At 41.1% G+C, this 25,602-nt stretch overlaps 1 protein-coding gene across 4 annotated transcripts in view; it reads left to right on the forward strand.

The window, feature by feature from the left end:
- The window catches only part of Rsh (Rap GTPase activating protein radish), a 108,665-nt gene that overhangs the window by 75,230 nt on the left and 7,833 nt on the right, over positions 1 to 25,602 (forward strand). For 3 of the 4 annotated variants that reach the window (XM_070663072.1, XM_070663076.1, XM_070663073.1), the window contains 15 exons: positions 24 to 461; positions 852 to 1,092; positions 1,409 to 1,865; positions 2,089 to 2,227; positions 2,500 to 2,683; positions 2,943 to 3,144; positions 3,394 to 3,505; positions 16,420 to 16,522; positions 19,907 to 20,079; positions 21,926 to 22,421; positions 22,731 to 23,127; positions 23,273 to 23,507; positions 23,970 to 24,141; positions 24,428 to 24,667; positions 24,849 to 25,004. In XM_070663072.1, the coding sequence (XP_070519173.1) occupies positions 24 to 461; positions 852 to 1,092; positions 1,409 to 1,865; positions 2,089 to 2,227; positions 2,500 to 2,683; positions 2,943 to 3,144; positions 3,394 to 3,505; positions 16,420 to 16,522; positions 19,907 to 20,079; positions 21,926 to 22,421; positions 22,731 to 23,127; positions 23,273 to 23,507; positions 23,970 to 24,141; positions 24,428 to 24,667; positions 24,849 to 25,004 (3,745 nt within the window). The remainder of the gene's footprint in view (positions 1 to 23; positions 462 to 851; positions 1,093 to 1,408; positions 1,866 to 2,088; positions 2,228 to 2,499; positions 2,684 to 2,942; positions 3,145 to 3,393; positions 3,506 to 16,419; positions 16,523 to 19,906; positions 20,080 to 21,925; positions 22,422 to 22,730; positions 23,128 to 23,272; positions 23,508 to 23,969; positions 24,142 to 24,427; positions 24,668 to 24,848; positions 25,005 to 25,602) is intronic. The other variant, XM_070663075.1, reaches the window with a different exon arrangement.

Below are 25,602 nucleotides of genomic sequence, written 5' to 3' on the forward strand. Positions count from 1 at the left end.
TAACAGAGCGCATTTGTCGTCAGGAACAGGCAGGCGAGATTCCGCAGCGCAGATTTCATCGATCTCGCCACCGAACGAGACTCAGGACTGCTCGCCGACGAATCAGCGACGTCGGCGATCGAGCCTCGCTCAACTAACTGACATTCTGCGCGAATGGGGAGGCGGAGGTATCTCGACGAAAAGCCGCAGCACGAAGCTCTGCCGAAGGGAGACCTTGGCGGACATCGCCAAGTCACTGCCGTGGTCGCGTCAAACTACCACCGACGCCAGCCACCTGGCGAACCTGCGAAAGAGGCGGGACAGCTCGATCGACAGCGGCATCCGGAGCCAGGTGTCGAGCAAGTCCAGGCGGGACTCCGCTATCAGTGACCTTAAAAACGATATAGCCAGACTATGGAGCAAGAAAGACGTGCTGCAGCCGCAACCACCACCCACGGTCATCACGCCCACGCCACGTCGAGGTGAAATTTTCAGCGAGAGAACCACCGCTTTGCCGGTGGCAGTCTAAAAATAGTGCGCGCGCTTGCTGCTGCATCGCAGCATCCGTTTTGCGAATTCGGCAAGAGCGGATCCGCGAGTCTCGCAAGTCACGTTGCAAGCAGAACCTCGGGAAGGTCGATAGATTTTCGCGTATGAAAAATCGTCGACTTTATATTGGGAAAAAATAAAATTTTATCGCTCGTTATATTTCAGTTCGGGCAGCTCGAGGTCGGGGGGAAAAAAATTTCTCGAAAAGACGGTGCATCTCGGTCTCCTCTCAAAAGTTATAACGATGCAACGCGTAGGCTCTGAGCTCTTTGAAGTTGTATCGTTTGTTTGTAACTGTTTTACTAATTGTTATATTATTTTAGGTTCGGGCGAGTCGAAATACTCTCGTCGCGGCTCGGGCGAGAGCGCGAGGTCCAGAAGGGATTCGATGATCGCGACACAGTCTCAGAGCTCCGTCGATCGCAAGCACAATTGCCGTCATCACAGACGTAGGCAGTCTCAACAATCTGTCGACGGGGGTGGCGTAACGCCTACGAAGTATTACAGAAATGATCAAAGACCGAGCGCTTCCAGCACAGACAGCGCGGGCAGTAATACGGTTCGGTTAGTTGATTACAATAACCATTTAGATTGCGGAATAAACATAATTAAAATAATAAAAATAATTAAATTTAAGTAATTAGATTCAGCTTCAATTTAAATGATTTGAATCTGATTGATTACCTTCAAGATAATTAATTCAATCAATATAATCAAGATAATTAATACGTATAATACATCATACATAATAAATTATATAACGCTAAATAATGCGATATTCTTTCATTCATACCGTAATATTATTTATTCATGCCCGGTCTTTGTGCATTAATGAAATGATAAAACTTGCACTTTGCGCTCATACTTTTTCTCATTGCAGAGAACATCTTATCGAGACTCAAAGAAGCTCCACGGAGAAAAGCGAGAGGTCGAGTAGCTTTGAAGCCAAAACTCAGTCGGCAGGCACCGTAACCGATACGAAGATGGTAATGACGACGACGATGCCCTTAATGGTCAACGGGAAAACGTCCGTTGTTACAACATCGACGAACGAAACGAGGACGACGACGGTATCGATAAACACCTCGCCAGTGATGTCGACTTTGAGCGTCGACACGAAAGCCGCAGTTGACAAATCCAACTTGGACGCATCGGTGAGTCCGCCGACCATCGTTATGTCCTCTGTAACGCCACCAGCGATATCACCGACGGCCGGAAGTAGCCTACCACTTCCCGGCACATCAACTTCCGGTAGCTCTAGCCCCGTTGGTTCACCGAACGTCAACAACACACCCACACATCCGTTACTTTCGATTCGAAGGGATTCGACCACGCAGGTAAGCGATAAAGTCTTTTTTCTTACGAGAAGAAACTGCAATTAGTTAATTTGACACGCAATCTAAATTTCTATAAACATTTAAAAAATTAATTAAAAAAATTTTTTTCTTAATAATTATTTTATTACTCTCATCGCTTTATTCTTTTTCTTTTTTTAATTTTTAATTTCACTTAGCGATGGATTAACATAGATTTTATAATGATTATTGATTCTCTCGACAGTGCAATTTCAAAGGTAAAGAAGTTTCACCGAGTAAGTTATCGAGGTTGATACGCCAGCATGCAGCAATTGATGAATCGATGCCACCCACAGGACGTCGCGGCAGCCAGCCAACTTTAGCCCCGGATCCCGAGGAAGGGGGTGAGTACCAACTGCTGTTACTACTGCTTGCTTTTCAGTATATACGATACGTCAAACTAAAATTCTATACATCGTCCGTGATCCTTCATAATTTATTCTCTTATTTATTTCATAATCAATTAAAAACTTAATTAAATTATTTAAAAATTTTAGCTCTCACTGAACTAAACGTCAAGCAAAAACATCTATATGTAAATTATTACTCAAGGAAGTATTAAAAAAAAATGCTTTTGTAATTGTATTAATGACGAGACAAATTGATCTTATTGAAGGTCGAAAAGCACGGAGGGATTCCCTGAGCCCGGATTCTGCTTCCTACCTGCGACGGCGTGATTCAAAAAGTCACCTGAGCCCCGATAGAAACGTCGATAAAAGAGATATCAGTCCTATCAGAGACAGACAGAGGAAAAGCCGATTAAGAAGACAGTCAACCTCAATGGCTGGTCGGCCACCACGGTACCTGCACTTTATTGATTTTTTAAACACAGTATAAGTACGACGTTTCAACGTACTCTCTAAAAAAAAAAAAATTGAAACAAAATTAACTGTAATCAAGACTGTTTTCTATTAGTCTATAATTACGAGATAAAATTTACTTCATAAATTAATTAAAAAATGGACTGACAGAAGATCAATAATTTTGAACAATAATTTTATAAAAATTTCGAAATGTCTTTACGATATCTATTGTCTCACACCGAATTTCGTATTGCAGATCACCGGATAGTTCCTCGTGTTCATCAAGGGAACCCAGCCCTTGTGCCCGTGCACCCAACATCCACCATGCGCCGATAATACGACGTCAATCTACCACAGAAGAGATTTTAATAGCGCGGGGTTTTCGACGACAAAGTACCACCGAGGAGATGATACGATGTCGGAATTTTAGGCGACAGAGCTCTCAGAGCGACGACACGGTTTGTTTCTCTTAATAATTTGTGGTAATAAATATCGTTTTGAAATAAACGCATTAAAAATAATAATTTCAACTGCTGTTGACAAGGAAGGAGCTTAATCAGATCGTCTAGAAATTTTTATAAAAATTTCGAAGCTGCAGAACATAGAATAATTAGTAACTTCCAATTCTTTTTCTGTAATTCTAATATAAACGAATTAATTAATCAATCTAACCACTGTTCGAATTTTACATATTGTGCATTTTGCAGGTTCAGAGATTTCGCGGACGAAGAGACAGTTCGGCTCAAATAACAGATGGTACTTTCGCATCAATGACAGTTGAAACGTCCAGCACTTTATTTGATAGCAGTACCCAGACTGGTGAGTGTTTTAAATTGTGCGGACTGATAATAATCATTACGCACGGAGAAGTAAAATTATACGACGCATTACATATTTTTATTACTTTTACTGTTCTAAATGTATAAATTTTCTTTTCCGTCCCGTCAGTTTTAATCACTTATTATTTAATTTAATTGAAATATATCCACGTTTTCTTTTTTAAATCTCACGTGATACGTTTCACATATTAAATTTTGCGTCGTAATGAACGACATAATGAACAAAGCTGCCTTGACGCAGCATTATTGATCCGTTTTACACATGGAAATTTAAATAGAAATTTTAAGTATAAATAAATCTTGTTTACCAATAAACCTTTTAATAAATTTTAAAAACGTAGAATCGCTCTTTAATCGTCGATATAATTCATAAATGTTAATTAATATTTATTTTTGCAAAAATAGCAACGGAAGTACGACAAAATTTAAATCCTCCAATTATTTGACAAAGACGAGATGCAAAATAAAGTTATTCCTTTTTTGTAAGATTTTTATAATTCGCGTCATGCAGCAGTAGTACGAGTCAACGATATTTTTTAACTATCACAATATTTTCATTATATAAAAAAGAAGTTTACACAAAAACGTCAGTAGTTGTTGCTTTCTAAACGTATTTTTATAATTAATTTTCGCAATTAATTGTTCATATCTGTTCCATCTCTATAATTATCGCGTCGCATATTATCACATTGTCTTTCATATATTATGCACGTACATACGTGAATCTACAATCTTCTTTATAATTCCTTTAATAATTTTTTTTTCCTCATTTTTGATTCTATTAAATTAAATTTCCATATTAAAATTAGAGGAATCGCAGATGAGGTGTGTTCATCTTTGTCCTGATTGAATGCTCGTTCGAATCGGCAAACCACATGGGCATAGCGGACAGTCTCATTACTTTAACAGTCTGCGGGTCCGCGCTATTCGCTATCAAGTGTTCCCCATCTCGAATGTTGCGCTAAATTCGCGCCCTTGTTGCAACGTCATGCGCGATCGGGCGCGGGGGTTGCAAATAACCGTCGTCGCGACGCTCGAGGACGCAGGCGTCGCTGTGGCCGGTTTAGTTCCTGCTAAATAACACGGGGGTGCACGGCAGTCGATAGGGTGAAAAACAGAAACTGGCCCTTGTGAGACACCCCACGGCTGAAGGCGAGCGTGCGTGCGTACACTCGTCGCGGCTCCGCTTCGTGCGCGAGGTGCTCCCGTCATCACAGAAAGGAACAAGGATTAGCCGCATTAGAACGTGTCTCACGTTGCGACGAAGACGTCGAAAATATTCGTCAAACTCGGGGACAAGTGTTTACCTCGCCGTCCCGAGGATCGACGATCGAATTCGAGCGGAAAAAAAATCGCTCCTGAGAAAAGGACTCGCCGCGATCGTACGGTACCCTCGTGCTCTAATTAAAGGTGCGCGCAGCAAATCCTCTTGCCCATCCCATTTTCTTCTTCATCTGTTTACTTGCATCGAAGGATCGATCCTCGGACGATCAAATGGACAACGGGCTCGGTGGCGAGCCACGCTGTCAGGAGGGTGCGCGGGTCTTCCTGCGGAAGGATGACACCGTCGAGTTTGCCCATTAGAGCAATGAAAACACGTTGATCGTGGGTGGTGGCCCTTCTTCCGATCGGCAGATTCGCATTTACCGACTGTTAAAATTTTTCGCGTTGAACAAAGGCGCTTTCTCGCGTGCACGTTCCGCGAACTCGTCCGAGACTTTTTTTCACTTGCGGAGCGCAAGATCAGGTGTTTCTCCGTGGCAAGACACAACCACTTGTGGCGGGGCCCGGCAAAACTCAATATCGTCCCCCGATATCAAGCAGGCGATTTGGAAATCGGCCAATACGTGGCACGCGTCGTCAGGAAACAGGATTCAATTTGCTCGGTCATCGGGCGCCCTGAAAGGTCCTTCCGTGACCTTCGAGGCGGCGCCGGACGTCTCTCGACATCCTTGACACATTATGTCGATCGTTCGATAGTCGCCCGCGCGATTCGTTAGTGTGCCGATTGTGTTTTCCCTGTGCAATGAGAATCTCGTAAGTGATGGCGAGGAGGGCTCGTTCTGGCGATCGAGGACTCTGTTGCCTGCCCGTCATGACACCGAAGGCTCTCATGAAACTGTCGATCCACAGGTATGATTCGATCGTACAAGCTTAATTTTTAATATCAAACTTGCCTCCTTATTGTTTGAAACACGATACAGTCATTATTACAATAAAATGCATTTCGCGCCAGGAATATAATTTACTTTTATGCGTTTAATATTACAAAAGTTTATCAAATATTTGATATTCGATGTAAAATATTATATTGACAATATTTCTCTGAATAAGCTTGTGGTATTCATCGAATTTTATTGTATATGGCAGTTTTCTTAGGATTCAGTTTATGTTGACGACCCGCGTCTGAATATCATTGACCTATACCATTGCTGCATAATAATATAGTGTAGTATTCCATTTTCATTTAATTTATATAACGCGATGCATTGCTGGCGTAATTACTGATACGTAACAGATTTTTCACACAGCATAAAGTTTATTAACGTAAAATCGATTTTTTTTTTTTGTATAGACAAATAAATGCTCTTTTCGTCACTTACACCCACTTGCTTACTTTCATATATTTTAATATAATCAAAATTAAACACGTTAATAATTTTAATTTAAAATCATGTTTAAAAAACGGAAAAGAACATTTATTTTGCAAATGTAATATTTAGATAGTACAAGATACATAATGCGAAGTTTGATACGGTGCTTTTCGAAATTTGATAGCCAATATTGTAACGTTGCACCGCTCATAGCACAATGTTTTCTCTTTACTTTCTTTTTTTTTTTTTTTACAGACAATAAAATACGTAAAGTAAATGATGTGTGCCGTGCTAAGCGATCATGAGAAGTTAGAGCGTAGCTTATCGCGTGTCATATCGCAGTTTGTAATGTGTCGTGCTTCACGATGCTTCAAATTAATAAGTCAATACGAATTATACGTGTTAACTCACGGTTAGTCGCCAATTTGCAATACGAATTCCTAACGCGGCGCGCTCAAATGTCAAAGTTAAATCTTTGTGGATCTAATGCACGTGCACGGCGAGATGACGTAATTTACTTCAACGCACTTGAATTTAACACGTTAATTGCGTATCACGCATACGTGTCCACTTCAAGTAGATTCGAAATCGCTCTTAAAGTACAACATTAGCATTTCGTTCAATCGTGCACTTAGAATCGATCACCGTTCATTTATAATCGCCGTCGGCTTTGTTATAGATCGACGGTACAAACATCGTGGAATTAAATGTGCCACGTTTACATTTCGAGCGGTAATTTAGTCGAGCCCGTGATCTGTCCGAGGAGTTACGACGCGATATAATTGTGCCTCTCGACGATATCGGAAACGATAAATATTTTCATTTGAGAAATTTTACGATAGATGTAATCAGCACGATGCGTCCATTATCAGGATGCTTTTATCGCGAGGCACGTTTAATACGCGCCGCTGCGAGAGACGTTTTATTTTACCGTGTGTTTGTACACGTCGGGATCAATTATGAAAATAATTCTTTCAGATGTCCTGCTGCGTACTTTTGTTTTTAATATTCAAGTATCGCGGGATTAAAACGTTGATTCGCTCCCGTTGAACTGACCGGGTTACCAGTCGCTAATTGATCCGTGGGCAGTTTTTATTTCCACTCATTAACACGGGCTCTTCATTAATCTGATTATTGCAATCACGGCCGATTAATTATTTAACCGTGTAACTTCCCACCGCGCGAATAGATTTACGTCGGGAGATTACGCGAAATGAATGTATTTTTACGAATTTTATCCCTCACTTGTCGACGTAAGACTGTCGAAATAGATTTAACCCGGGCGATAGTCGTTAATTACTTTTTTCTCGAAGATAATTCACGGCAGCGTTATATTGATTATATTCTGGCAAGCGATTTGATAGTATCCATTAGTAATAATTTAGTTTACAAAATGTTGAATATTTTACGATGCGATAAACTCGCAACTACATCAACTGCAATCGGCCCTTTTTTGCACAGGTATACATTAAGTATACATGTACCTACGTGCAGGTTCGTTCGCAAGTGCGTTTTCAAATGAGCCAATCGAACGGTGTCCGACGACGATTTAATTAGAGACAATTATCGAAAACGCAGAAATGTGCGAAATGTAACGAAGTCCGTGTCACTGAATTACCTTCGCGTGTCCCGGAACATTTTCAATAACTCGGAGTTAAGCGAGCCGTGTACAACGTCAAATTTAATTAAGCCGCAAACAGTAATTCGTCGACCTCTCTGTCTGAAGCAACATATAAATAAAAAATAAATTGTATTCGATTTCCGTGCAGTAATTCCTCTCACAAAAGGTAAGCAGCTTCTCGCCGCTGCGTTTCGACTTTTATTGACCAGGTCAGCAATTAAAGCTCATTACGGACATCGCGCTCCGCGATAATCATCGATTTGCAGCTTATTACATTTTTCGTTATCTTCTCCCCGCGCGACACCGAAGCTTTTTCACCCCGCTAACTTTCAGCTTTATGGCAGCCTTCTTTTTTTTTTTTTATTTTACCGCAACGCTTTTAATTATGTTTTCCTTATCTCCGAGACTCGCCCGGCGACTCGTGTAATTTAGTGGATGCACATTTCAAGCCAACGGCCAGAGCCGGGAGAGGCACGGACTACGAACAAATTGTCCGTAATTTGTGCGCCACTGGCAAATGTAATTTTCCAGATCGGCCTGGCCTCTTCGTCGCGCGGCCCCGCGTCCATTTCGAAATTGCTCTCGTGTGTTTTCGCATTGCCGTTAAAGAAGGGTCCCCGTTAAACAAGGTGAGAGCCTGGACTTTTACGTTGAGTACCTCCGCTTCGTCCTTCGGTCCATCCCATTCTAGGCTTTCTCCTTGCCGAGGGATGTGCATGCAGGACACTTACTCTCAACAATAGAGTTAAATTTGCCGCGGACAGACATTTTCCCGAGATAGAACGGCGGTAGGAATGTCTATTATTAAGCAGCTTTTTTTTTAATTTTTATTTTTTTAACCGCAAAGTTATCTGCAATAATAATGCGACAACAAAAACATCCGCGGCGACCCGAATTTAAGTGATCAAAAATTAATTCTTAAATATTTATTCGCTCGCTCGTCGCATGTCCCGTCTAACTTTATTGAAAATTATACGAAAACAATATGCAGCGTACGAAAATTAGCAAGACACTCTTAAACCGCGTTTGCGGTAATATTTTTCCGTCAATATTAATTATCGATTACCCTCGCCCGAGACTGCTTTTGTTTGCGAGACCTCCCGCGATTTTGTTTGTCAAATCTTTTTATTTTTACATTTTATTTCTGGATACTGTTTTACGTTTTCATCATTGAAATGCCGCAGCTATCGCTTTTTTCGTATTCTCATATCACTCCCCTGGGATTATCCCTGCGGAACGGATAGGTATTAAACCCCCTGTCGTTCCGCCGTGAAGCTAAATAAAAAAAAAGAGCCGCTTCGAATAGCGAGTCGCTTCGTTTTCTTCGACCGCTTGTAAACGTGAAATGAAACACAATTGTTTCCCTCGTCTCGTGAGATTGAAGGGACGAAAGCGAAGGTGGCGGACGAAGTAAGGGAGATTACCATGCGCGTCGAGTGTTGAAACTCAATGGAACGTCCTGATCGCATTATTCCTCGCTCATTCGCCGTGTAACGCCAGTCTAATGGACTTTTAATCGAGAGATACATATTAATCGGTAGTGGCCGATATTACGAAAAAAAAATTTCCCAAGCTTTATTGTGTGTGCCAGCCGAGCCCTCGAAAGTTCCGCCAATCGCCCTTTATTCATATTTCAGCTATGAAGGACGCGTTCACCGACGAGCGCGCGTTAACAATGAAGCTAATAAATTTCTCCCAACATATTGATAAAATGATAACAATAAGAATAAGAAGCAATCTCTTGTGCGACGTCGCGGTTATTGATATCCGTGTAATCGCGTTCCTGCGAATTTTCTGTCATAAATTTGTTACGTAAACGAAGTCCATAATGCGGTTGACGTTTATCACTTGAAAGAGTATTTTATGTATCGAGTATACGTTGGCAATATTTTAATACTTCGGTCAACGTTGAAAATTATCGTCACGAATATCGCAAACAGTTTCGTATCCATTATTAATAATTCGCATTGTGTTATACTTGCTCTCGCATAATGGCTACATAATCCCCCAATATTATGTGAACAAATAATTAATTGGCGGTTATAGAAGATAATTTTGCGCAGGCAGTCTCTTATTAATAATAGACGACACGGCGTCGCGAAATACGTCTGAATGGAATACGTCATTGCATCCAAGATCGAGATTAAAGGACAACATCGAACCGAGCAACAGATCGATACGCACGAGAAGACGCCTGGGATGCTGGCGGCCGTAAATTTCATCTCGGTATCAATCGCGCGTCGATCAATCTCAGCCGTTGCTCGTGCTCCTGCATGTGCGTTTATTAAGGATTCATTTGGGCTCTAATCCGCCTCGAACTGTTCGCGCCAATTGCAGATCAATTATTCGTTTATTCCTATTGACGCAAAGGGCGCGGCTCCGCAGATTAAAGAGGAATTTCGATTTATCCCGCACACACGGGTGTAAATAATCGGCATTTTATTCACGAGCGCGTGCATTGTGATTAAGGCCACGTTCTTTCTCCACAATTTACACAAACGTGCAAATCCGCGAAGATTAATAGAGAGACTGACATATGATATACGACACCGAGAGTACAATTTCCTCGTTGTGATTTCATGAAGCGCATAAAAATTCTCTTTCTGTCTTTCTCTTTAAAAGAGGAAGCTTTTGCCCTTTCTAAAAAACCAATTTTTTAAATTCACTAGAAGAAACTATTCACATGCTACGCGCGCGCTACTTTTTAGGGATCTCAAATACAAACTACTAAAAAAATATGATGCAACTTACCAATCAGCATGAGCTTCAGCGGAGTTCTGTCGGTGACTGTAACATAAAATAAAACATATTAATGTAGACATGTATTTAAATTAAAGTAAAGGTAAAGTTTTATTTTTATAAAGATTTTCTATAAAAAAAATATATATATATAATTTAATAAACGGCAAAAATAGAATTGATTATCAACTAATTTAAACGTCACACCAATTTCTCATTAAATCTAAAATGTTATACGGTCATAAACCTGCACCTGAAGTTTCCTCCCGATGCACGGGTTAATTTCGAAATAGGCAGATCTGCCGAGATTTATTTTTTTGGAAGATCGTAATGCGAAAGAAAGAGAGAGAGAGAGAGAGAGAGAGAGAAAAAAGAATTGAAGGAGCGGTCTAATTCTTTCATCCGCGACGCGCAAACAGCGAAGAGTCCCAAGTGCAATAATTGTGCGCGATGTAATTATTATTTCCATCGGTGGCGGCCGTTGGTAATCGCCGCTGGGGAGAACTCTCGGAAATTTCATTGGTTTCGATAAATTCTACCGAGCGACCAGCCGAGGTCGCGCTCTCCGGTCATCAATTCCCAACGACAAGACCGCGTTCACTGCTAAGGCCGAATTTACGCGGTCCTCGGTGATCCTCCCGAGTAAATCCTCCCGAGTGAATGAATCGGAAGTGAACTATCGGCAAGCTCAAGTTCACCCTTAAAACGCTTTGCTTTTGATCGCTTGTAATTCACAAGTTATTGCCGTCCTTTTAGGGAAAATCAATTATCTGTAGGCGCGTTTATCATTGAAGTTAATTTTCAGATTTTTATGTCACACACGCGCGAATCAAAATTATTTAATTATGAGAACATTCGATTTTTTTTGTCTCGCTGAACTTACTGTACTTCCTTTCGATCCCTCAACGTGGAAAATTACTTTTTGAAACGCTAAGCTTAGCATTTATTTTAAGATTTGTTTTCCGTTTATTTATTTTTTAAAATATTATTTAAAGGATTATTTGAAAAAAATATGTATAAACTCGGCTTAATCACGCCTGACGCGCGCCATACGAGTTTCCATATTCTCCGTATTGGAAAACTCTATAAATGATCCGATGTCAATATCATGCCGTTATGCAGTTTGGACTTATAATCGAGGAAATTTGGTTTTATTGTCTGAAAGTTTGCGCTGTGTTGCTCCTATATTAATATCATCGCTCACCAATTCTCATCTCTTTGAATCGCGCTGGGATGCTATTTATTACAGTTCGCGTGCGTTATTTTATATCGGTTCTAAAAATATCCGTGAAACTATTTTAAGTTAAAAATATAGAGCTAAAAAAAAACAACTTTTGAGACGAGTTGATCGTACACGGGTAAGAATTAATGCGCGGAGAAATTTATAAACCACTATGTTCGATCCTAGTTAAATATCCCGTGCCGATAAAGGTCAAACTATGCGAACTATGATTATATATAGTTGTCATTAATTACATGTCTAAAAGCTGTTATTAAAACGTCAAATAACACATGAATGACAAGCATGTAATTGCCTAAAATAATTATCTAATCATTATACCTTCAGTTTTGCCTGCAAGGTTTCCCTGTCGTTTCCGTTTAACAATAATTACATCTAGCGAAATGAAATTGACACCGGGAAAGGCCAAAAGAATATTCGCGATCACTTTTGGTTCTCGTAGCGAACGTCATTGCCTGGAGTCGAGCTTCGCCCTCCGGAACTATCAGATACAATTGCATTACGCACTCGGCACGTGCGTGTAATTGCGTTTTACACGCGAGTTAAGCGGACCACCTCCGACGAGGCGGCGAAATTCACTCCCGGAGTTTACCTCGAATCCGCCGGCTGTTTCTTGCCGCCTGCCGTCGGATGCGACAAGAGTTTTACTTTCTCATTAACCGCGGCCAAGCCCAGACGTTGCAAATTAACGACGCCGGATAAACCACCTGATCTAAGCACGCGATAAAGACGAGGGTCAAAGCGTCAATAAAGGTTGTCGGGACAACGTGAGCGATGGCGGCGCGCGTCTGTGTGATATTACATGCCTCGTGCTCTCCATCTTTCTCTTAGGAATAAACGCTCGTAAATTTTATTTGCGTTAGATGCTTTACGAAGCAAGGGCATCGTGCGCGCGCGAGATTGTCGGTGGAAACGGGAGTAACGGGACAACAGCGTGGAATTAATTAATTAGGAGTGGCTAGAGAGAGATGCAATCTAACGCTCACAGAAGTTCCATTGGTGGTAAGTTGCGAGATAACACGAAGATTGTCGCGACGAAAGTCCATCACGAGGGAATTAAGATGAGATTATGATAAAAGCTCTATTCAAAATACGATGGATGTTTCCTAAAAAAAAAAAATTAAAAATTTGCACCCTTTTTTTATTACAAAAGCGCAAGCTCGTAAATCATCGCTGATTTCTTTGAAATTGGGCTCCCGGCTTTATGCTGCAAAATGTATTTACATTAATTGTGTGAATTAGATTAAGTTCTTAAAGCATGCTTTCGTTTTTGTTTTTTTTTTCTTTTTATATTCTTACACGAAGAAAAATGGATTGCAGTTACTTATTATAAATAATAACAATAGACTCAAATGAGATTAAAATGTTTAATGCAGGGGTAAAAAAATCTATTCGCAGATGTTTAAAATGCTTTAAAAGCTGGGACCTTTCACGGAACGAAAATTCGAAGGTCCTGGTAAATCGAGCCCGGCGTTAATACATTAAAGTACTGATAAAGGCTGCGTCAATATTACCGCGTTCGTGCGTGCACGCTATTACTTTCCGTCATTACTAAAACCTACCTGGAATAACAAACACGCAACTCCGAAGTAATACTTTCGAATACTTCCGGCACAATAGTTACACCAAAGTTCTACTTCATTCGCGCCTCCAACGTCATCGCTCTTATTTACTTTGTTCAACGCTTTCGAACTTTTAGAATCACCTTCTCAGCATCGCGATTGGAAGTGCGAGCAAAGATTTTTTTTTTTTTTTTTTTTTTTTTAATGTTAATACTTAACGTTTTAGATTACCTGACATTTTTCTGATACGTTATTCTATCGTGTAATGTATACATATATAAATAAGAAAATCACTCTGAATATAGCGTAATCACCATGCCGACTAGTTAAAAAGGCTATCGCGGTTACGCGCCGGATAATAGAAGACTCAATCGTTGACTCATACTTCTTGCGAATCTTCGTCTCGGATCGAGGCGAAGCGAGCGTTTTATCTCGGCGGTAGGCGCTCGTTAGAATTTGACCTGGCGTTTATATATTTAAACGAGATTTGCATCGTGCCGTGTTTCGAGATAAAAACAAAACTGTATATAGGGAAATATGTATGTACACACCACGTAACCGCGACGAGGGCGTTGAAACGTATATCATCGCGTATCAACTGCGGGTTAATCGACGTTTCCCACAGTTTCGTTTGCGGCCTTATGCAATTTTATTTCGACGACATTCAAGTTACAATACGAACATTTTTACTTTATGTTTTTCATCCTCTTTTTTTTTTTCCGCGTAAATTTATTCATTCTATCTAAATTTTCAGTTTTTACTCCCGCCAAAAATCACGAGGGATACGAAGTGCTTTTCAGCGACGTGGGAACGTGAAAAAAAAATGTTAAAAATTTTTTTACGCCTGAATTTAACGCGCTACGCGATGACTAGCGGCGCTGCATTAAATTTTATTTACAATAAAAATTCACGCGAAGCACGGGATTTCGGTTTCTTGAATACGTTAGAGAGAAAAAGAGAAGGTTAAGGTACGTGAGGTTCGCGCGTAAAATATATTAAATGGCGTAAATCGAGGGTGGAAAGAATATAATGCGTCGGCTGAAGCGCAATATACTAGCCGACGTAATCTTATATCGTATCACGTGTTTCACGTTGCGCCGCGAATAATTTCGCTCGTCATCTGGATATTTTGCACGAAATATATTGCGGCCCGTGGAAACTTGTAACGAGGCCGCCCAGCGTAGCTACTTTATATTTCAAATTCATCGGCGCCCCCGAAACTTTTCTCAACAATACGTAAATATTAATAACCTATTCGTTACAATTCTATTTCCTCTGAAAATGCATTCAAAGTAATGTCGTTTGGCAAAATTAATTTTACAAATTTATTTATTAAATATTAAATATAATATTATATTTTACGAAACTTTTCACGCACTTAAACTCTCTTCCAGTATTGTTTCAGAAAAAAAAAAATAAAGATTCAAGTTAAATAATAAAATATTCAGTTGTAATAATATCGTACCGACGTAGTTAGAATATACTTGCGAATGAAAATAGCATTTCCACCGTAATTACGTTTACTTGCAAAACAGTAACATTTTGCAAATTTGAGTCGAATAAGCAATCACGTCCGCCACATATATTTTAGAATATCATTACGTCATATTATTATTACGTTTCAAGTTGCGCAACGTTGCCTCAATTAAAATTACAATAAAATCTGATTTTTAATATTTATATAAATTTCTCGTTTTAATTTAAAGCGCCTTGTGTGTGTAGGAAGCCATTACAGTTTTAACTTATCAAATTTCAATTATCAGGAACAAGTTTACCATTCCTATTCGAGATATAGGTACGTCGTCGATGTTAAAATGTAATAATAATTACATTACGTATAACTTTCAAACAACTCAAGTTAAACAACCAGATCTAAGTCAGCATATCTATGCTTCGTACGCGGAAAGGGGTCTTATGACGTATCGAGCGTTTCCTAACTTTCTATAATAGCTCTTGAAATGTGCCGAGTGATTTCGAAGAATCCAGACAACCCTCCTGACCAATTTGAAATAAATAATTACGCGAATGTTCATATCGATCCAATTATCTCCAAAACAAAAATAAATACATTTCACTGCGTCTGCTTTTGTAAATCAACGTTTGTAAATTAATTACCTCTTAATTACGTATCATAAATTTTGTTTGCTTTATACCAAAAAAAAAAACCCGAGAAAATTTCTTTTTAATAGCGACTAAAGGAGAAAAGGCATTTTTAGGATTCTATGTCACGTTTCTTACGTTTCGTCGTATGTCTTTATTATCACCACAATCTTAGGATTACGTTCCCAGCTCAGGTACGGAATTACGGATGGAAGTCGCGGCCGTTAAGTATTTCTCACTCGGTACGACTCTATTAATTCTGCGGTCACGAAGTAGGGCCACGCATGTGTGAGCCACCCATTGACGAATGTGCGTGCGTGCATGCGTGCAATTAGTACATATCGCGGCGGTCACGAACGTCGCCTCGTCCTGCTTCCTGGCGAGACCGGCGTGGCGCCGTGACGCCCGCTTTCCTCTCGATATCAAAATTCCATGCCCGGCATGCGCTGGAATTCTTTACGGCCTCTGGTGTGCCGTGGTGTGGTCGTGGTGTCACGAGAGCGCCGACCACACCCCAGCTTAGCTCGACACGACCTCGCGGAAGGGTAGTTAAGTAAGGACACGAGAACGGAAGGGAAAGGCGGGGGAGCCAAGGGGCGTCGGGAAACACGGGAGGTAGAAAAATAGTGTAAATGGAACGGGATGATGCGCGGGTTCTCCCGAACAGCTGGGAGGTTTTAATGGCGATAATGAGAAAGAGGGTATTACGCGACGCGTGGGAGATGCTTGCAAAGTGAAGGATGCAAAAGCGAGGAATAAAAAAAAAGAACCGCATAAACGTAAAAAGAAACGTTTATCTCTGCAATTACTGTGAAAATGATTTGTTCGCATTACAAACGTCCGCAGTTCACGAAACTAGGTAAATACCAGAAAAGGCTTGTTCACCGGATACGCAATCTATTCTTCGATCGATTAATTACAAACATTTTGAATATCTGTTATAAAAATTACATGCTTCAGCACGTTTTTATATTAAAAAAAATTTGTCATGTCTTAGAGACTGAACTTTATCTCTGCACTCTTATTGTTTAATTTAAGAACCGTCGCCGTTGTACGACAACAATCACTACCACGAGGAGTGCCTAAAATGTAACAGCTGCGGCCTGAATCTCACGGGACCCAATCAGAAGCGGGCAAGACGGTAAGTAAGATAGAATCTCACTTTCAGCGCGGTTTACGGCTTCCGACGAACTCATAAAATGACATTATCCTTAATCAGTATTGTCGTAAGCCGTGCCTCATTAATATGGAGGCACGCCTCTTCTTCACTTTATCGTCACACTCTTTTATCGCATTCCCATTTCGCCGTGATTCCCAATGCGATTGTAGCGATTTCGTTCGTTAATCCAATCGCTTTCAAGACTACCTTGAAAGATATGCTAATCGTTCACCTTTCTCGGGCACTCGCAAAGTTTTGAAAAGTTTTAATTTTGCATTGCTTATGCTGTTTGCGCTCTGCATAAAAATCCACGAATCTATATCGCCTCGCGGCGCGAGAAAGGGTAATGTATGCCCCGGAAATTGCCAGAAAAATGCTTAGTCACAAATTGCAATTTCATCATCCGGGTTATCATTTATTATTCCGCTCGTCGATTTATTATTTTTTATTATCCCCCGACCTGATTTCGCGCGATGGCCGCAAGCGAAAATGGAGTCTGGCAAACGTACGTATAAGCTTTGCACTTTGTATCTGAAAGCGGCGTTATTTCGGATAACGGTAAATCGTACAGTCAAGCACGTCGGGTTTTATTGTTGGCTGTAATATTGGCAGCGCGCGAAATGTTGCGCGCGAGAATAATTTTTATCCGCGATTTAATACCGCCTGGCGTAGGGGAACGTAAATAACTACACGGTATTCAACGGGATTATATCTATGCTATTTGCCCGATGCCATTACTCTCGACTCCTTTTCCATATTTTAAAAACCAAGCCGACGCTTATAAAACGAGATCCTTGGCACGGGCGGTCCCATGATGCCGAACTCTCAAGATATTTCAGTCTTGGAAATTGAGTAGCGAATACTCAAGGTATACACGACGAGATAGATGCGAAACGCCGTTTGATCTGTATCTCACAGACACCGAAAATAATGCAATCGATAAACATCCGTACTAGGGAAAATCTGTTCGGAGGGAAGTAGTATGACTCAATCATTCGATAATGATGAGCATCTCAACTAAAATACATGATAATTTCTTTCACCCACCCTTTTTTTTTTTTTTTTTTAATGTATTACATAACTTTGTAACCTATTTGTGTAATAATCCGCGGATAGAAAAAAATACGAGAGCTGTAACACGCGCATACATTTGCACAGCACGAGAAGTTCAGCCGATCGTGGAGTCAGTCGCGTAGCTGTGCTTTTGTAAACTCGTCTCCATGCAAACGCAAACAGAGATTCTGTTCGCGATTCAACACTTTGGTCGCCGGCGCGAAAAAGACGTCAATAGATCGCGTAACAAAGGAAACCGCTTTTTTTTTTTTCGTTCTCCGTGCATCAACCGTCGCTGCTCGACTTTTGCTACTTTCCCGACGAGACAGCGCGGAAATTCCGCGTCCGATAAATCGCCGGCGGACAATCGAAAGACAAAACGCGAAATCAAGCGTTCATCGCCTGTAAACTCGATCCCCCGCGACTAATTTGATTGGTCGCGGCCCAGATTCGATGAAATTGCGACACGCTTCTCGCGGAAAATCATTCCCCCGAGCTTTGTTAAGTGTCACGCGAGGACGCACCGCCTTCGGCCGCGGAATATCGCGCTTCCGCACGCTCGTGCTTTCGATCGAATTTACATGGCCGACGAGATTCGGTCTCGAAATAAATGCCCGGCTATCTATCGCGCTTTCTCCATTCGAGAGGCGTTTTTACGTCACATACACACGCGCGGGGGAGGGAGATCATCGCGGGGCTCAGTCGATCGGAAAGCCACCCCCGTCGCCGCGTCGCTCGATCGCGAGTCACGTGCGACGTGGGGATGAATCGGCGATTTCAACGTGGAGACCTACTGGCGAATATAAAAGGATGTGCGATATCCTCCCATATCGGGTCGCCGATTCAGCCGGCCGTTTGCGATTCAGCGAACGTTACGATGGCCGTTATCGCCGCGGGCCGCCACGTCATACTGCGCCATAATGTCATCTCTCGACGGAGCTTTCTCGGAGAGCGAGGGATTATCGAAAAATATTTTTATTATTCCGCCGCGCGGACGGGCAGGCTGGGGAAATAACGCGCGGAGACCCTGTCAGACGCAGGCCGAATTGGAATGGACATTTTAATGTTACGTTACGCGATTACTGGCCGTTTTACAACCCTTACGCAAGTCACTAATGCGTCACTATTACGAGGCCACCGCCTGTCGTCGCGCAGGAAATATAAATAGAAACGTCATGTGAAGTCTAGGAAATAATATTTTCTATGATTTGTGACAGCCGCGAGTATCGAGCGCGAAATATCGACAAATATTAACGAGAATATTGACGGGACTTCAGTACTTTAAAGAAATTTAATCGCAAGTTTCTATGTCCGCCGTTCGTATATTTCGCCCGAAGCTGTATAAGTTAAGTAACTATTTTAGTAATCTAATTGCTGGATAATTACGATTACTTGTAATCGTAATTGTAGTGACATTTTTTGCAGCTCTGATTTCATCTCTTTGTAAATAGTACAAAAATGTTTAAGAGAAAAATAATTTGTAGTGTTAATATTACATTAAATCCTATAATATTAATTTTGTTTGAATCATAATTTTTAAAGACAAATATAAAGAGCATGATATTCTTAGCGCGGTGTAACGATATATTACAGAAATTAAATGAATTTCAAAGAGATCAAATGTGTTCTTTTAAGGATTATCGCAGTTTCTAGTGGATCTCGGTAATCCGTGATTTTAATTGGTATTGCGTAAACCCGCGCGATAAAAGCGAATGATAAAAGAGATAAGGAAGCGACGTGTTCCAATAACAGCCGCCGACGGGACGCCACAACGGATTCGCGTTTTATCAAGCAATCTGAATTCTCGTGAAACTTCGTTCTTCCTGATTGTTTTCATCCGCGATAAGACTCGTTTAAATTTCGCGAGTTTTATCGCGAGTGGAATTGAAACGCGTCAATTGGAGATTTCTTTTTTTTTTTTTCACTCCCAACATAATCGAAGTTGTTCAATTATTTTTTTATTTTTTTATTTTTTTTGTACGAGACCGCTGAGTTTTTATGGTAAATATCGATTTACTCGTTTGCAATTTTCGCGATTACGAAAAATAAATTTAATACTGTACAATAAAAAAATACTGCACCGATTAAAAATATCGTAATTATTATCACGCTTCCCGGTACAAGATTCATTCTTAAGTTCATATTTCGTACGATTAATACCGAGGAAACGGTATCACCACCGCTCGTCGACTTTCACTGCGATGCTGTAAACGCGACTCCATAAACTTTTAAGACCCCTCGGGCGCGAGAAGCGGTCGCGCGAAGCACCGCTCGTTTCGACGAGCAATTTTAAAGGATTGTCCCGCATTCCAGATTCAAGAACCAGATACTTTGCGATCTGCACTTTGCCGACGTGGCGCTGATGGAGTGCTCAGACTTCATGCAGCAGTTGCGCAGCTTCAAGCCACAAAGTTTAGGCTGTGCAGTTGCGAGAAGAAAGTCCTCGACCACCCTGATATTCCCGTTGCCACCTCAGGCGTGTTCCGGTAAGTGCCGTGCCGCCGAGAGATCGCTCGTTCTCCCCGTATCTCTTATCGTCGCGCTGCGCTTTCGTAAACGCGACCCCGGTTGCCCGCCGACTTTTGGAAGAGTGCATATGTATGAGATGAAGCCACAGGTGGTTCCGCCTGTCTTTGGATTACGCATGATTATGTGTGCGAAGTTACACCCCAGATCGAATGGTCAAATATGCGCTAAAATGTGGCAAATCAAAGGAATAATAGCCGTCGCGTTCCATCAGTTTGTATTCACTGCGTTCGGTCGATATGTGTATCAAATAGCTTGAAACCGAGTCAGACTGTATTAACGTAATTCTCGGACATTAATATGAATTTATTTAAATAATCCCCGCATAACAAATTTCTATCGTTGCATTTAGAAAATTTGTATCCCACAATCAATAAATACTGATACGTTCGCTGGCAATTTTTTTATATGCATAATAATAAAATTTTTACAAGGTTTTGCGAACGCATTCTGGCTTCACGTTTTCGAACGGGCTTTGTTCAACTTTTAAAAGCATTAATGTAAAAATAGAATAAATTTATATAAACCGTTGTAAGGCGTGGAATCTCGATCGACAGAAAATATCGAATTACTTATGCTGTGCCGTACGAACGTGTGTTCGAACATTAATTTTTTAAAAGCTCTTGTTTACCTCCCTTTGATGTACAACCCCTATTATTTCACGAAATGTACAAATCGCGAAGGAGATTGTGGGAGCCGCAGCCACCGGCGCCGCGTCGAAATTCGAATTTCCAGTGAGATATGGACGGTCATTACATGCGAACAAAGAGCCCGGCAATTAGGTCGATTTGCAGCGACTGGGCCGCAGAAGAGGAAGGCACCGCGGGCGGCTCACTCTAAGTTCGAATACCAAGCCCTGTTTGCAAACAGCTTGGTGTTCTACCTTACAGTGAATCGACTGCGGTATCGTCGACACCCTCGCACCAGGAAAAGGAGCGGCGAGCCGGAAAGCAGAACGAAGATTGATAAAACAGGGCGGCGGAGGGCGCAGGGACCGGCGAAGAAGGAACATATCACCGGAGATATGTACTTGAGTGGACGTGAGTCCTGCGTTGTGAAAATAAAATCTCTTGGAGGTTCCCCGCGGTCGGGCTCCACCTTACGGTCGATTCGTCCTCGAGGCACTATTATATCGGATCGGATTCCTTTCTAATGACTTTCAGAGCGGAGCGCTTGTCTCCGGATACTATTTGCTCTGTCCAACTCTTCTCGATTCCCCATCTTCCTGCCGCCTTTCCCTCTCCCCGTTCTTTGTTCCGCTAACTTCTAAACAAACCTCCTCTCGCCTCAAGGATGATCCGGCCGATCCTTTCCGTATTTACGGAGAACAAAGACACCGTCGGCGCCACCACCCACCAATTTGCCTTCGACGAGAAAAGCGCTAGTCGAACGGGTTTAATTAACGTTAATCTCGCTTTGAGTGAAATTGGCCAATCGACGTTCGCGCGCTTCATCATGAAAACGTTGAGGATATTACATTTACGTGCAACGAGTACTGCGACAATGTAATAACTTTTACGCTGCGATATTACTCAGCGATTATATTCTGTAATGATCTCCCGCTTGATCTGCAAAAACTTCGATTTTCCAAGGGCATAATCGACGTGCAAAAATCCGGGAAACTTGCCACATAAGGATCGTGCGTAGCAATTTATTCTAATTTTTTTTTTTTTAAACTTTGTGCAATATTTGCTCGTCACTGTTCATTAAAAAAAAAAAAAAAAAAAAAAAAAAAAAAAAAAAAATAATAATAATAATAATGCACTCCACGAAATAGGCGCGAGCTGAAAATAAATTTCCCCGCAGACGAGTTCTGTCAAGAGTTCCCGCACAACTTGATACCGACGCCCGGCTATTGGATCGAATGCTCGCGGCAGCAGATCACGTCGGACACGATCTGGGACGAGAGCGAAAGCGAGGCAACCGATCCTGAACAGGTGGAGGGTCAAAGCGCGGAGGAGCGCTCGTCGATGCTGAGGAGGCAAGAGAAGAGCTCTTGTCTGTACGAGGCGGAAAATGAAGGCGACACGGACGATCCACCGCGCAAGAAGACCACCATCGAGGAGCAATGGGACAAGAATCAAGGCTTTGAGCTCACCTCCGTCGAGCAGGAGACCTATGAGAAATATTTCTATGGCTCGGAACACTGGAATTACTTCACGAACGATGAGGATTTGGGGCCGGTGATACTCAGCATCAAGCAGGAGACTCTCAACAATCGCGACCAGTTCAGGATCTTAGTCAGAGCCATCAGCTACACGGTCCACGGCCTCATCCCCGCCAGCTGCGTTTTTGCTGATCGGTAATTTTTTTCGCTAATTATATTTTATTCTAACAATAAATCTCTATTTTTTTTTTTTTTGTCAACTTTAAAATTAATTAACACGTACATAATAATAAGTGATAAATTATTACGTGGAAAATATAATTACTTTAAATGTCCCCAGAGTAGAAAATATTATAACAAAACTTTAATTTAATTGTTATTACACTCGTAATAAAAATTTATATTAACGGTTGAATGTGTTGAAAGTTAAAGTCATCGATTGAACGAACGTTACAATCAATATCTTCTCGAGGATAAATGAGGCACGGCGGACTCTTTCCGCAGGTACAATCGAGAGGAAGTAGTACGCAGTCTTGGCAAGGAAGTGAACATCAATCCACCGTTAACCCTGGGCCAATTGCCAGACACGCCCGAGGAACTTCTGAAGCTCGATCAAGTTTTTATCAAGTCTGAGCTGAAGGTGGGGATGATATATGTTCAGGAGGGTCAATACAGCGAGGAGGAGATACTCGATAACAACGAAAACTCGCCGCTTTTCGAGGAGTTCCTGCAGATTCTCGGGGACAAAGTCAGGCTGAAGGGATTCGACAAGTACAAAGGCGGTCTCGACACCGTGCACGATTTGACGGGCCTATATTCTGTCTACACCAATTGGAGAGGCATCGAGATTATGTTCCACGTGTCCACCCTGTTGCCTTACGAGAAGCACGATCCTCAAAAAGTAAGTTGCTTCCCGTTTGTTTCTCTGTTTCCTACGCGATTTTATCCCTGTTTAAATTTTCTACCGCGCTTAACGCGGATAGAACATTTTTAAATAGTACAAAACGTGTCGAGAATTTAATTGAAAAATCTCTCCGCTCGCGCAGCTTCAGAGAAAAAGGCACATCGGCAACGATATAGTATGCGTCGTATTTTTGGAAGCCGACAACACGAGCTTCAGCCCGGCTTGCATCAAGTCACACTTTTTGCACACATTTATCTTGGTGCGAGTGAGTCCGCGGATAAAGCGAAAACCCACGAGGTACGAGGTGTCCGTAGTTACGAGAGACGAAGTTGGGGCCTACAAACCGTATTTATGGGAGCAAAGTGTCTTCGAAAAAGGTATTATTACGTTTTCACGTAAAAAAAAAAAAAGTTAACGCGACTAAAAGAAGTTAAACTTATTCAATTTAAAGCTAAATTTAAAAAAAAAAGAAAAGAAAAAATATTTACGGCGCAAAAAGAGTTTGTATTCATCTTCCCGCCGCAGCAATTTTATTCAACGTTTTATCACTGGCATTATGGATGCATCAAATAACAATATAATTATATAATTTCCATAATATAACTTTAATAATGTAACTTTCATTGCCTATATATGATTTGCGATAAAATTTAACAAATTCAATATTAATTTTCACTTTGATGTTACGCTGCAATTATCGAGCTTTTAATTATAAAAATAATAATAGCGACAGGAAAACTGACTGGCTGACTTCTCAAAATCGTGCAGATTTAAAATCTGCTTCACATCGAACCGATTTCTTATTATTGCTCTATTGAACGGTTTCCCGTGCGCAACAGGTCCGATGTTCCGAGAATGGATATTAACAAAAATCGTGAATGGCGAAAGAGCAAGTTACTCCGCACCGAAGTTCGCGAGAATGCAGGAAAGAACGAGAAGTCAAATGTTGGAGGATATCGTGGCGAATCTCGCTAATCACGCGGAAACCGGCCAGATCCCGAAACCCTACAGGTAAGATAAAGTCATAAAGAAAAAAATTATATCTTAAAAACCGAGCAAAATTAACGAGTATTAAAATTGATATCGAATACTTTGCGTTAAATTAATATATTCTGTACGCATTTTTCGTTATCGTATTCTTATTTATATTATTTTGTACCGTATGTGACAGTATTCGTTGTATCAAAACGTCTATCTCGCACGCCGTTATTTAATTGATAATTCTACATAATTATATATTATTCAGTCATGCTGCTCGGTCAACATTAGGATTAAGTTTATGGGTATTAATTATTAGGCGAGGTTCTTGGCGACCGATTGGACACATGAGACCGTCTTCACCGTTACTGGACTCGGTGCGAGATCAGTTCGAGGATTACGATCAACTTGCAAAAGACTTTACCAGGGTGTTTCTCAATAATTCAGCGAACGTGACGCTGAACACTAGTCTCTTCGACGTGTCTTTCCTCGTACCGGGGCAGCAAAAACAGAAAATCCGATTTATCGGCGTTAGAGCGATTCTGGCAGTAAGAAGCAGGTAACAGATTTTTCTTTCTCGAAGACTACAAGCAAGACCCTTGCTCCTTTTGTAACCAAGCAAAATACGGTTTAAGATATTTATAACGTATATAATAATTTTTGCAAAATTGTGAATTAATTATGTTCCAACCACCCCTTTACTCAATGTAGATACTTATCGATATAAATTTGTTATACAGAGTGTTTCAAGAAATGTTATACGGAATTCAAGCGGGCTTCGGAAGCCCGCAAGTACCGGTTGTTGAATTGCTCGCGAGACCAGCGCCGACACTGCTCAGCCCGCAGAAGCCGAAGAGCTCGAATTTCCTACAAGTACCCGACATGGAGAGTCCTAGGTACGTTTTAATAATCGTGAATGTTGTTACTAGCTCGTTATTTATTTGTTAGTCTCGTGAATCCAGTCCGAATTTGATGATATCAGAAGTCGTTGTACCGGAATGGGTCATTGTAAAAACTGGTAAGCTTCGAAAAAAAAAAAAAAAAATTATAATAAAAAGAAATGAAAATCGTCAAATGAATTGGATGTTAAATAAATCCGCAAAATTGGCCGTGAGATTGATTGGTGACTGGTGACGTACATTTGGAACGTCGATCTCAATGGAATCACAATTGAGGGTCAAGCAGGATGCGGATATCTTACGCGAGATAGAAATTGGATTTCTCTAATGGAAATAAGTTGAAAATGTTGGTGAGATAAATGCCTGCGATTTTCGATGTCGAATGTTTCTTTTATATCTATATAGTTACTTGATCGTAATATATGTATCTTTTCACGGCACATCCATGTCTCCTATCCTTATCGCACCGCATGATTAACTCGTAACTTTTTTATTTATTACCGTGTTATGCAAAAATTGCAAATTTAATCGAGCCACATATCGTGTATTGAATTTTATGTAGCATGCTCTTTTCTAAGAGGCACTTGCAATATTT

The sequence above is a fragment of the Cardiocondyla obscurior genome, linkage group LG11 (assembly GCF_019399895.1).
Source record: "Cardiocondyla obscurior isolate alpha-2009 linkage group LG11, Cobs3.1, whole genome shotgun sequence".
Classification (NCBI taxonomy): Eukaryota; Metazoa; Arthropoda; class Insecta; order Hymenoptera; family Formicidae; genus Cardiocondyla; species Cardiocondyla obscurior.